This window comes from Lolium rigidum, chromosome 2, assembly GCF_022539505.1.
Source record: "Lolium rigidum isolate FL_2022 chromosome 2, APGP_CSIRO_Lrig_0.1, whole genome shotgun sequence".
NCBI lineage: Eukaryota > Viridiplantae > Streptophyta > Magnoliopsida > Poales > Poaceae > Lolium > Lolium rigidum.
In genome coordinates, this window is record NC_061509.1 from 63,650,614 (window position 1) to 63,664,790 (window position 14,177).

The 14,177-nt window shown below is 45.4% G+C and overlaps 1 protein-coding gene across 1 annotated transcript; it reads left to right on the plus strand.

The window, feature by feature from the left end:
- Positions 1 to 12,741: 12,741 nt before the first annotated feature.
- LOC124686593 (V-type proton ATPase subunit D-like) lies at positions 12,742 to 13,539 on the plus strand. The gene has a single exon (XM_047220522.1). The coding sequence runs from the start codon at positions 12,742 to 12,744 to the stop codon at positions 13,537 to 13,539; it is 798 nt and encodes a 265-aa protein (XP_047076478.1).
- The last annotated feature ends 638 nt before the right edge of the window (positions 13,540 to 14,177 follow it).

The following is a 14,177-nucleotide window of genomic DNA, read 5'->3' on the forward strand; positions in this document are numbered from 1 at the left end:
TGCCTCTCTATGTGCTGAAATTTTTGAAGCTATCCTTGTTCTATCTTCCTATGCTTGTTACTTTGCTCTTCATGAACTTGTTTATTTACAAGACTCCTATGCATAGGAAGCATGTTAGACTTAAATTTGTTTTGAATTTGCCTCTTGATGCTCTCTTTTGCTTCAACTACTATTTCTTGCGAGTGCATCATTAAAGCTGCTCGAGCCCATCTTAATGGCTATAAAGAAAGAACTTCTTGGGAGATAACCCATGTGTTTATTTTGCTACAGTACTTTTATTTTATATTTGTGTCTTGGAAGTTGTTACTACTGTAGAAACCTCTCCTTATCTTATTTTATTGCATTTGTTGTGCCAAGTAAAGTCTTTGATAGTAAAGTCAATACTAGATTTGGATTACTGCGCAGAAACAGATTTCTTGCTGTCACGAATCTGGGCCTAATTCTCTGTATGTAACTCAGAAAATTATGCCAATTTACGTGAGTGATCCTCAGATATGTACGCAACTTTCATTCAATTTGGGAATTTTCATCTGAGCAAGTCTGGTGCCTTAATAAAATTCGTCTTTACGAACTGTTCTGTTTTGACAGATTCTGCCTTTTATTTCGCATTGCTTTTTTCGCCGTGTTGGGTGGATTTCTTTGTTCCATTACCTTCCAGTAGCTTTGAGAAATGTCGAGAAGTGTTAAGAATGATTGTGTCACCTCTGAACATGTGAGTTTTTGATTATGCACTAACCCTCTAATGAGTTTATTTCGAGTTTTGTGTGAAGGAAGTTTTCAAGGGTCAAGAGAGGAGGATGATATACTACGATCAAGAAGAGTGAAAATTCTAAGCTTGGGATGCCCCCGTGGTTCATCCCTGCATATTTCAAGAAGACTCAAGCATCTAAGCTTGGGGATGCCCAAGGCATCCCCTTCTTCATCGACAAATTATCAGGTTCCTTCTCTTGAAACTATATTTTTATTCAGTCACATCTTATGTACTTTACTTGGAGCGTCTTTGTGCTTTTATTTTTGTTTTTGTTTTGTTATTTTCATTCTCTGAATAAATTCATGCTTGTGTGGGAGAGAGACACGCTCCGCTGGTTCATATGAACACATGTGTTCTTAGCTTTTAATGTTCATGGCGAAGGTTGAAACTGCTTCGTTAATTGTTATATGGTTGGAAACGGGAAATGCTACATGTGGTAATTGATAAAATGTCTTGAATAATTTGATACTTGACAATTGTTGTGCTCATGTTTAAGCTCTTGCATCATATACTTTGCACCTATTAATGAAGAAACACCTAGAGCTTGCTAAATTTGGTTTGCATATTTGGTCTCTCTAAAGTCTAGATAATTTCTAGTATTGAGTTTGAACAACAAGGAAGACGGTGTAGAGTCTTATAATGTTTACAATATGTCTTTTATGTGAGTTTTGCTGCACCGGTTCATCCTTGTGTTTGTTTCAAATAACCTTGCTAGCCTAAGCCTTGTATCGAGAGGGAACACTTCTCATGCATCCAAAATCCTTGAGCCAACTACAATGCCATTTGTGTCCACCATACCTACCTACTACATGTTATTTCTCCGCCATTCCAAAGTAAATTGCTTGAGTGCTACCTTTAAATAATTCAAAATTTATCACCTCTTATTTGTGTCAATTTTTTATAGCTCATGAGGAAGTATGTGGTGTTTTATCTTTCGATCTTGTCATTTACTTTTGACAGACTTTCACAATGGACTAGTGGCACATCCGCTTATCCAATAATTTTGCAAAAAGAGCTGGCAATGGGGTTCCCAGCCCCAATTAATTAACTTTCATTAATAATTCTCTTCACATGTTTTGCTCGATTCATCAGTAAGCAACTTAATTTTGCAAATAGACACTCCTTCATGGTATGTGAATGTTGGAAGGCACCCGAGGATTCGGTTAGCCATGGCTTGTGTAAGCAAAAGGTTGGGAGGAGTGTCATCCATAAATAAAGAAAAACTAAACTAAAGTACATGTGTAAACAAAAGAGAAGAGGGATGATCTACCTTGCTGGTAGAGATAACGTCCTTCATGGGAGCCGCTCTTGGAAGTCTGGTTCATGAGGTAGTTAGAGTGCCCACTACCATTCGTTGACAACAACAAACACCTCTCAAAATTTTACTTTTATGCTCTCTTTATGTTTTCAAAACCAAAGCTCTAGCACAAATATAGCAATCAATGCTTCCCTCTGCGAAGGGCCATTCTTTTACCTTTTATGTTGAGTCAGTTCACATATCTCTCTCCACCTCAAGAAGCAAACACTTGTGTGAACTGTGCATTGATTCCTACATACTTGCATATTGCACTTGTTATATTACTTTACATTGACATTATCCATGAGATATACATGTTATAAATTGAAAGCAACCGCTGAAACTTAATCTTCTTTTGTGTTGCTTCAATACCTTTACTTTGATTTATTGCTTTATGAGTTAACTCTTATGCAAGACTTATTGATGCTTGTCTTGAAGTGCTATTCATGAAAAGTCTTTGCTTTATGATTCGAGTTGTTTACTCATGTCATTACCATTGTTTTGATCGCTGCATTCATTACATGTGTTTACAATAGTATGATCAAGGTTATGATGGCATGTCACTCTAGAAATTATCTTTGTTATCGTTTACCTGCTCGGGACGAGCGAAACTAAGCTTGGGGATGCTGATACGTCTCCGACGTATCGATAATTTCTTATGTTCCATGCCACATTATTGATGATATCTACATGTTTTATGCATATTTTATGTCATTATTATGCGTTTCCGGAATTAACCTATTGACGAGATGCCGAAGGGCCAGTTCTGTCGTTTTCTGCTGTTTTTGGTTTCAGAAATCCTAGTAAGGAAATATTCTCGGAATCGGACGAAATCAACGCCCAGCATCTTAGAATCCCCGGAAGCATCCAGAACAGCCGAGAGAGGCCAGAGGGGGGCCACAGGCCCACCACACATGACCCTGGCGCGGCCAAGGGGGGGCCCGCGCCCCCCCTATTGTGTCGTCGCCTCGTTGACCTTCTGACGCCGCCTCTTCGCCTATATAAAGGTCCCTGACCTAAAACTTCGATACGGAAAAGCCACGGTACGAGAAACCTTCTAGAGCCGCCGCCATCGCGAAGCCAAGATCTGGGGGACAGGAGTCTCTGTTCCGGCACGCCGCCGGGACGGGGAAGTGCCCCCGGAAGGCTGCTCCATCGACACCACCGCCATCTCCATCAGCGCTGCTGTCTCCCATGAGGAGGGAGTAGTTCTCCATCGAGGCTCGGGGTTGTACCGGTAGCTATGTGGTTAATCTCTCTCCTATGTACTACAATACAATAATCTCATGAGCTGCCTTACATGATTGAGATTCATATGATGATGCTTGTAATCTAGATGTCATTATGCTAGTCAAGTGGATTTTATTTATGTGATCTCCGAAGACTCCTTGTCCCACGTGTGTAAAGGTGACAGTGTGTGCACCGTGTGGGTCTCTTAGGCTATATTTCACAGAATACTTATTCACTGTTCCATTGTTTGGATCTCCTCCCTCATCCTTGTCATTATTTGCCTCAGCCATATTCACCTCTTGAGCAGCGTGGCCAGTCTCCACCTCAAACCGAAGTTTATAGAAACCCTTCCTAATAAAAACATCACTCTCCGCTGGAATAAGATTGCAGTCTAGACACACAATCTTGATCCTAAGCAATTTATTCTTGCGAGTAAAAGACATGTCTACATCCAATGTTTTCACAAAAAGAGAACCAATCCCCCATAGGGACAAATAGTCAGCTCTCATGTCAGATGGTACCCCAGCAACACGTACCCACACTTCTGGCAACATGTATAGTGGCTCCTCCACAGAAGACCAAAGATCAAAAACAATACAGTTTCCTTCTGTGTGCAAACATAGGAACCAAAATTCTTTAAACTCTGCACTTCTTCCTTGCTTGGTAACTTCACTCTATAGATATTATCCTTGTAATGAAAAACTTCCCAATGAAATTTCTCATAGGGTACAATCCTCTTCATCAGTTCAATGATCTCAGGAATAGTCATTACCTCCCACTCCACAATTACCTTTGGCTAGCTTAGGGTTCTCCACCTTGGCTTTGAAGACTCCACATGGTATCTCAAAGAACATAAGAGCCTCATTGGCATAACCATGAATAATGGCAGTAGGTTTTGGAGCTTGCAAAAGATGACATGTTGAAGATACATGATGAATTGACTCACAAATATCACAAAAAGTTGTGGTGCGATCATCAATATGGTGACCAGGTTTCTTACAGCGAAAACAAGCATCCTTGTCATCCTTCTTTTTCTTTGAGGGACCTGGTCCTTCATTCACTTTTGCAGTTCCTGAACCACTTGAGGCTCCACCACATTCTTGTTGGTCATGGTTGGTTGTTGCAGAACCACAGTAGGATCCACCACAGGCACAACATGACCAAGTATACCAGCTGCCCCAGTATTACCTGATGCATTACCCCCTCCGGAACCTTTTCTGCCGCTGTCACCGCTGCAATGACGGCGTGAACAGTGTGGTGAAGGAAATCGGCATCAGTGGGACCTCTAGCTGCAACCCCATCATCATAACCCCGATACCTTTGCTGAAAACTACCTACTCTGCCTCCATTACTCTGACTCACCCATCTCTGATGATTGTTCCCATAGCCATCTCTATTGTTGCTATGGAAGTTAGAGTTGAAATTTCTTTGTCCCCCCAATTATCATCTCTAGAATTTGCATAGTTCCCATACCCGGCTGTACCACTAGACTCTCCTTGACCATAATTCCGCCCGAAAGAACCATTGTGATTACCTTGGTACCCGCGGCCTCCATTGAAACCACGTCCACCTCGATCACCGCCTTGTCCCATACGTCCACGTCCAGTATTCCCGGCGCCACCATTGGTGAAGCCACCACGAGGCTAGAATCCACCGCGCCCATGGTTGAAGCCACCCCTTCCAGGGTTGAAACCACCATTGCCACCTTCTCCATTCATCTGGTTGGGCGGCGGCTGCTGGACGCCCTGGCCTCCCCTCTCTAACTTTTTCCAAGTAAACCCTAACAGTCGACGAAACACCCGTCCAGCGATGACGCCCCCAACTTTTACCTGGATCGATCGATCGATCCCAATAGGTCGATCCGAACACTCAGTCACGGGCCTACGGAGTATCATCGGGGTTGGGCCACCTCTGGCATAATCGGAAATTGTACGAGCTCGCAAGATAGTCGGGCCCATGCCACGTATTTTTGAATGCCCTGCAATCATCGGATCGGACGACCTCTTGCTGGCGACCGGCGACCAACGCCTCCGGCGCACGACGGTCCATCCCTCCAGTCCATCATCCTCGAAAATAGATGGCTCGAGGATGGGCAAATTCAACGATTTCCCTCTGGGTACCGACCTGCCCAACGGCATCTATGTCGGGGAGATGAACGTACCTTCCGTAGCGAAGAAACCCATGGCCGATCTTCGCTGTTGTTGTTGTCGATGAATGCGCTTGATAGTCCTCCTTGCTAGCTCCTGAGAGGATTCCATGAGATCCCTATTGCAATCCGTTTTCGGGGTGCGGCAGAGATATCGCATGAAACCACTATCACCGAGTGGCGAGATCTCTTCATTGGCTTCTTCATCCTCGCCCTCGTCGTCCGACGACTCTAGCACCCAGAAACGCCCACCGAGAGGATGCTCCGGTGACTTGTCGCTGTTGATATGTGCTAGTACTGGCGCCGGCAGCGGCGTAGCGGGTTCCCGGCCCGCGTCGCCAATGCTACAATATAGAGATGAAATAGGAATCGAGATGCATTTGGTATCTCTATAGGGAAAAAATATTAGGGCGATAAAAACTAGTAGGCATGAGTAACCCGATCAGTTTTGCCATTGTTGTGAACTACAGAACCTCAAGATCTTCTCCTTCAACTATATGATACAATGGAAAGTGTGAAATTTTATATGGTTTTGCACTGACTCTGTGGAGCATATATAGAGTACAATGGGCAGTGGAAGCTAGTAAAGAGAACGACTGCAACTAGATTTAAAGTCTTACGCTTTTGAGTCCTTCTTGACTTCACCATTATCAAATGTCTCTTATTCATGGATGTTACCTAGAGCCTTGACAGTGCCCCTTTTAGTGCATTCCTTTTCTCTCCTCTATTCCCTCCCTCGGTCATAGCGGGGAGTGTCATAGACACTAGTGATAACTTGACCAGAGTTGTTGCCAATGAGTAGTTGTAGTTGTGGCCCTTGTTATCGGTATTGAGGAAGTTGAGCATGATTCTGTAGTAGCGCATGATCGACATAGTCGTGGTCGATATAACGGTGTAGCTCATGTATTGTATACGATGCAACTTGTAGACAATTAAGGGTGCTACCGAACCTATCTTGTGGATGTCACGGATGTGACCAACAATCTTGCTAGAATTGGAGGGAGCTCATCCAACACATATCTATTTTTTCCATGAGTGTGTGCGCCATTAGAGGTCATCACCAAGGTGCCTCCATATTGGTGTGGTTGTTTTCTTCGCAGAGGACGCACTTGATGTCAGTCACATGTGGTTAGGGCTGGACTAACTATTTGTTTGGCCTGTTAAGGCTCAACTCGTTAAGGTCGTGATCATTAAGGCTTTGTTCGTTAAGTTCGTTAAGAATAACGAGATAAAATTATCATTTGGCGCTCCTCATTATGTGCATGCAGGTGCTCACAAGCTTACTAACATCATTAAGAAAATATTGGTTAACAGACTAAGTACTATATGCGACATCAATAATCTATCAAAGCAGCAATATGGTATATGATGACATGCATTAGTCAAATACACTAGCTAAGCATTAGAATTCGGCAATGCAAAGCTAGCATCAAGATTCGACTAGCCAAGCAAGTTATGCATATGCAGCATAGTGTACATACATGTACATTGGTTGGGCAGTTGATATTGCGCCCATCCATTGCACATGTGTGCATGGATAGACATGAGTAGTTGCGGAACAAACCCTATTGATGCGGAAGCCAAGAGACGAGTCGAGGAGACGACTGATGAGGAGTCAAAGCAGATTAGATATTTAATGGGCAACGGTCGGCTCGGACCCTAGGATAGTTAGGCTGGGATTTGGGGTTTGGGCTGGTTTGGTAGTTTCAATTTGGTATGTTAGTTCTTTCGAAATGGAGGGTGTTCCCCTTGCCTCTACGTCAAACTGATGCACACTACCTTCTTTATTAATTCATTCATCAAAGCCTTACAAGAAATACAATAATCAATCTGAAGTCACCTTATTGGTGATAAGAATCGCTACACCTACAACCTTGACGAAGAGGCACCATGGATTGAGGCCGTCTACCCTGACCTCCCACCAACGCACAACATTTTAAAATTGGTGCAATGGTCCAACTAACTACTAGTGTGCACCGCATGTGCACGCTAGAAAAGTCGTCACCGTCTTCTGCAAACCTATCTTCATGACAAAATCTCCGCATTGACCTTGTCAGGCCTTCGGTCGACACCACCACAACGTTGCGCGTGTCCAACATCACGCGACCGCAGTCGAGACACTACTGCACCATTCTGCTGAGACTCACTACCGTTGATGCCCTAAAAGCAACACTGTTCCACTGTGAACCTATTTAGGTACCTCGCGTCGATGCACACCTCCAAGATTGATGCCCCCAAGGGGGAACGATGTAGGCAAGTGGTGGCTCCCAAGTGCAGGAGATCACTGTAGTACTTTTGAGTAAGAAAGGTTGTCGAACCCATGAATAGCTGAAGGTATTGGTTAGCGGATTTGATAAGTAAACAATAATAAAAATGCAGCAGTTTTGGTATTTTGGGTGTATAGTTTGCAATAAAAATACAAAAAGTAAATAGCAATATATAAATGCTCTCTATGAGAGAAAGCCTAATCCTCTATGCAACAAGAGGATCAGCTCAAGTGTGTGTGCTTACATGAGACAAGTGTTCCCAAGGGCTGCATGGGTCTACTAGCATTAGAGTTCTACACAACATGGTAAATATTTTATCAAGTTTTATCCCCTTAGGGGGAACCTAAATTAGGTGCAGCCATAAATATGAGCAAGTGCACCCCTCATGATGGGTTCTAGAGCCATTTTCATGTGCAAGTATATGAATCATTAAGACATAAATGTCCTACCATAGCAATAAGATCATTGGTCCCCGACGTAAACCCATCTAATGCAACTCATAGTATTGGAAAACAGTTTCTGTCATTCCGTCCCTTCCAACAGTCATTTATTACATTAAAGTGTAGCCCTATGAGCCCATATAGGTGAAGTAATATGAAGTCGATGTTCGCATAAAATCATCATAGAACAACATAAAAGATAAAAAAAACTTGACCAAATACTCATTGCACATCATATAGAATATAGCCAGATCATCATATGCCCTCAGAAACATGGGGAAGTACTCACAAGTGTCAAACACGATATGTACCAGAGGCATAATGATTACAACACAATATGAATATATAATATCTCCACCAAATAATGACAAAGTACCTACCACAAACATACAACTAGCCTTTAAAACAATATCCGTGGTTAAATCAAACACAAACTATGAGGGGATGAAGTTGATCTCGTAGATGGTGGTGGTGGTGACGATGGTGCTGACGGAGACGTTGATGGAGATGCCTCCCCCTACGTCAAGGAGGAGTGATGATGATGATGGCATCGATTTCCCCTTCACCGGAGGCACCAGTGCGGCAAGATCTTCCCTCTCCGGAGTAGGAGAGAATTTTTGCCTTCACCGCCACCTCAATAAATCTCAGGGAAATATAGCTTAGGTTTTTTGGCGAAATGGAGGCGTCTGTTAAAACCAGAGATGATGCTTGAGGGAGAAAAGAGCATTGGTGGCGCGCCCAGTGTTGTAGAGCGCGCCACCTGGCCTCTTTCGGCCCTCGTGGATCCACTTGTGTGATTCTTTGGTCCATGGTGCTTCTTCGGGTGAAAAATTAATTAGGTATTTTTCCTTTGATTTTTTGGTGTCCAGAAGATCCCTAAAACAATAAAATATGAAAAGGAATTTTTTTGCCTCCCAGGAATTAAATAGCAATGAAGGAGACTTTGTAGGATAGTCCCCAAAATCAACTAAAACTGCGTAAACAATGGAGTATGATGGAAAATATCAGTAAAAACTAAACATATATGTAACAATGTTAATGATGTAAAATGCACGTATCAGCAAGCCACCATCATCAGATCCATGGATCTAATTCTCCCGGAAGTTAGCCGAATGAGCTTGAAGCTTCACCTCAATGATGCCTTCAAGAACACATGAGACGTCACCATCACCGGATCTAGCCAAAGGACAAAACCAAGGGTTTCAGCTGGCTCTGCCACACCATGTCTCCGTCGATTAGCTTATGCATCAGGAGCGACCAAGCCGACCACCTCTAGTGGGAGGAGGAGGCCACACCGTGTTCACTATATCCCTTCAACGAGACCTCCGCTGCCACAAGGGCCAAGGGATCCTCCGACCACCTCCAAGCATGGGCGCTACATTAGGGCGCTGAATATGTGTGCGCGAGGCCACCATCTGCCACAAAGTATCGCCCGACCACCGCATCCCGCTTCCATGGTAATCTACGTGTAGATCTGTCAACACGCCATGTACTTCCACCGACCGCCGTGTCACAACCATTGCCGCCCGTTGTGGCGCTCAATAGCCGAGCCACACCCAAGCCCAAGGTTACGGCCCGCACCGAGACCATGTACGAAAGGACGAAAAGGTTCCCGTTTGCGCTGGTTCCGGCCTAGGCCACTCCCTATGGCTGCGGCGAGGGAGGAAAAGGAGGGGACGGGGTGCTCACGACAAAGGGGATTAAGATTCCCTACCGGTCGCCTCGCAAGGATCGACGTGAGAGTGACTTCCACATTGCTCCCTTTGGTCTATTAAATGTCATCAAATTAATTAATGAGCCCAACAAGATGTTTGTGAGGCTGGCTGACGATGGAATACTTTGAAACATGACGATGAAGACCACGTTTACAAAACCGTTGTTAACAATGCCAGCAATGGGGACAGGAATTTGGTGCACATGAGTGTCAGTGCTCCCTCCACTTTCAGTTTTTTGAAATTTTTAAAATCTCACTCTTTTATGTTTTCAAAAATTGTGGCGTTAAATATGTAGATAGATATATTCATGAGAAGTGATGCAACAAAGTTCCGTTAAAAAGTACTTTAAATTTTGGGAAATACAAAAAAACAAATTTCTGACAAAAGGATACACTATTGTAATACTAATTTACTTCCATTCAGAAATTTGTCTTTTTTATATTTTTCAAAATACAAAGTATTTTTGACGGAACTTTTTTACATACACCCCACCCGTATGTATCTATCTATATATATTTAACATCATAATTTTTTGAGACTTAGAAAGTGAGATTTTAAAATTTTCAAAAATCTAAAAATAAGAAGAGCGCTGGTGCCCATGTGTCAAAGATACTTTCCGCAGCAATGGCGAAAACAATACTAGTGCAATATGTAACGGTGGTGTACTGATTGAATGTGTCCCATACTCCCATGCAGAAAAGACGGTGTGGGTATGTTGGGTCGCCCTGGAGGGGCGAGCAAATGATTTTTTTTTTCTCTCAAAGCATATCACAGGAGCGAATTGCTTCACACACGACAAATTACATCCGATCTCTATACGACTGCTCCACAGTGAAAGCACATCACTAATTAATTCCTGCGCCCCTTGCCTAGTCCAACGAGCGTCCATCTCTGAATTTCACATGCAACCAATATAGTACTACCTCCGTTCAAATAATAAGATCGCACGCATATTTTTAAAAAAACTTTGATCATAAAAATTAAGCAACAAAATCTTGATTATATTATATGCAATTAGCATTATTTGACTAGTTAATTTTATACAAAAAATCTTTACATATTTGAAGTAATTTTAGATCAAACAAAAAACACGAAAAACGGGTACGCCTTATCCTTTGAAACTGAGGGAATAACTGACACTCAAAACTTCTCTAATCTAATGGTCAGACGCAAACGGATGCATAATGACCATTTGCAGTCGGACGATCGAAATATGCGCCTGCACCTCAGTCCAGTGGCTCGACGTATAGCGATCGGGCTATTCGTAGAGAGGCAAACGCGGTCCAAATTTGCGCCTCAGATGCGTATGGGAGGACGCTGCGTAGTCGCGCCGCGTGACTGCTCGCTTCTCGCACGGGCCGGCCTGGCAGTGACCTAGCTCGAGGCTTGTTTCGAACGCATCGCTTCGGCGGTCTTCGCTTCCACGTCTGTGACGCAACCTTCGCCATCAATGGCGCCGCCTCGTCTTCTGCACGCGTACCAAGCATGGCGGGCCTTCTGCGTCGCCATCAATGGCGTCGTGTCCTACGCGCGTCCGGCCTTTAAAAGGTGATCGACATTGTCTCTGCCATCGCTCACACCATTGCCGCCTAGACTCCCACAACCACCACCGTGCGCCGACGCATCACCATGGGGAGAAGAAGGACGACTTCGAGGCGTCCGACAGCGGTGTGAAGAATGAGGCGCGACAGAACATGGTGACGCTCGGCATCACGGCTAATGCACGGCAATTGGATTCCCTGCGGCAACTGGCTGGACGTGCACCTGCCGGCGAGGATATTGAGAGGCTTGGCATCCTCCTGTCAGAGGTGCCGCAGCCGCCTCAGCTATTGCCTAGGTACGCTACCGACATAATGTCGGCAGGCTTGACGAAGGATGAGGCCGTTGAACGGGTGCTGCAGAACTCGGCCTCGCACCCGTCGTCAACTCCACCTCCGTAGTTGAATCTGTGGTCTGCTTCACCTCCACCACCGGCAGCACTGGTGTATGCTCCGCCGGCTGTCAACTGGCCGTGGGCAATCCTGGAATTCGCCGTGATCGACGACGAGGATGAGGAGTAGGGTAGCGGCGCTACATGGACCTTTTAGTTTATTTATTTTCCTTTATTCCCTATGTAGATTATTTTTTTCTCAATGGAAAATTATTAGAAAAAAATTACGCCGGGCAGCTAGGGGTATCCTCAGAGGCAAAGGAACGCGCGGTTAAATTTAACCATTTATCACTAGTTTGTTGGAATTTCAAGTAGAAATCAACTGCTCAACCAGATGTAGCAAGTAGAACAGTCTGCCCAAGCAGGGAAAGAGTATACTCCAGCAGCGAAAAAGTATAAGACGAACTAAAAAGAATAATATTTGTTAGGCGGGGCCTACCAAAGTCTCAGCCAAGCCCAAACTCAAACCGCGTTTGCCGGCCAGCGGGCAAACGCAGTTTGAGTTGGTTAGCTCTGCGGGAGCGCAGGCTGCCGGCCAGGTTCGAGTCCTGGTACTCTCGCTCTCGCTGTGCACTTATGGAGTTTCTTCTATAAAAAAAAGCCAACAGGTGCTAGTGTCTGGGTTGGTCTTATTATTTTTTAAACTGCGTTTGCCTCGATCAGCTCAACTGTTTGCTCGAGATAGACATTCGCTTTTGTTTCAAGTTGCTAGCCACGCAGACATTATTGAAGAGACAGCTAAACAAGTAAAAGCGTAAGAAAATGCGAATAGCTTGAGGTTGCATGCACAGATGTTGCACTCTCCTGTGTCAGTGTGTCATCTCCTCCTGAACCATCCGGACGCACGCCGACGTGTCGCTTCCACTAATGCGTGGCATGAAGAATTTGGCGCGAGCTAGGCAGGTCAAGTAGTATACACACAGAGCCAACGGTTTACACTAGGTAGCTTCAGGCAGCAGCGCGTCATGGCGGGGCAGGGGCAGCGGCTGACCGTGGTGCCGACGGTGACGGTGATGGGCATGATCAAGGCGCGGCTGGCGGCGGCCACCCGCGGCCACGCGCTGCTCAAGAAGAAGTCAGACGCGCTCACCGTGCAGTTCCGTGCCATCCTCAAGCGCATCGTGGCCGCCAAGGAGGCCATGGGGGACGCCATGCGCAGCGCCTCCCTCTCCCTCGCCGAGGCGCTCTACGTGGCCGGCGGTCCACTCCGGCACGTCGTCCAGCAGTCCGTCTCAGGCCCCGCCCGCCTCCGAGTACGCGCTCACCACGACAACATCGCCGGCGTCCGCCTCCCCCGCTTCGAGCACTTCCTGGTCGACGATGGAGCCAGGGCGCCGTTGTTGGCGGGGCTCGCCGGCGGCGGGCAGCAGGTGTCGGCCAGCCGCGCGGCGCACGTCCGCGCCGTGGAGCTGCTGGTGGAGCTAGCGTCGCTGCAGACGTCGTTCCTGACGCTGGATGAGGCGATCAAGACGACCAACCGGCGGGTGAACGCGCTGGAGCACGTGGTGAAGCCGCAGCTGGAGAACACGGTCGCCTACATCAGGGGGGAGCTCGACGAGCAGGAGAGGGAGGAGTTCTTCCGGCTCAAGAAGATTCAGGCCGTCAAGCAGAGGGAGCTCGAGCGCCAGGTGGAGGCGGCGAAGCTCTACGCCGTGGAGAAGGTCGCGGGCGAGGTCGCGCTCAAGCGCGGCGTCTCCCTCGGCGCCGCCGCCAGCATGTTGGAGAACGGTGGCGGCGAGAGGGACGACGACATCATCTTTTGATACAGCTGCCCAAGCTACTGCCATGTGCTGATGTACACATGTTGATCTCTATCGTATTTTACATGTATATATACAAGTCTTTTTTTTTACCTCAGATTTAAATATAGTTCACCCCATAGTTTAAAATAGCGGGCTATTTCATTTAGCCGCGATTTTTTTGGAGGCTATAAAAGGCTATAGCCGGGTTATAGCGGGCTATTCCATTTAGCCTTTTTTCAAAAATTTAAAATATTTCAGTCATATCTTACCAAAAGAAGAGGAAAACTATGACTCAAATACGATTTGTGATACAAATTATTCAACTATTCAAGTAAAATAAGTATTCAGTTATTCAACTCACAAGTTTTATCTAATTATATTGAACGCAAATTAGGAAAACAAGAAATAAAAAAGAGAAGAGAAGAGAAATTTAAAATGCGGGAGGTTTAGCGGCTAAATTAAAGGCTAAATAGGGACTAAATTGGGCTATAGCCGGCTATTAGCGGTTTTTTCTCATTTAGCCTATAAAGGGCATAGCCGCAGCGGCAGGTCTCCCAAAAGGCTATAGCCGGGCTATAGCCTGGCTATAGCCGGCTATTTAAAACCACCCGCAAATGACGTGGTTCGTAGTGTGCCCATTTTGCTATATAATCTCTGAT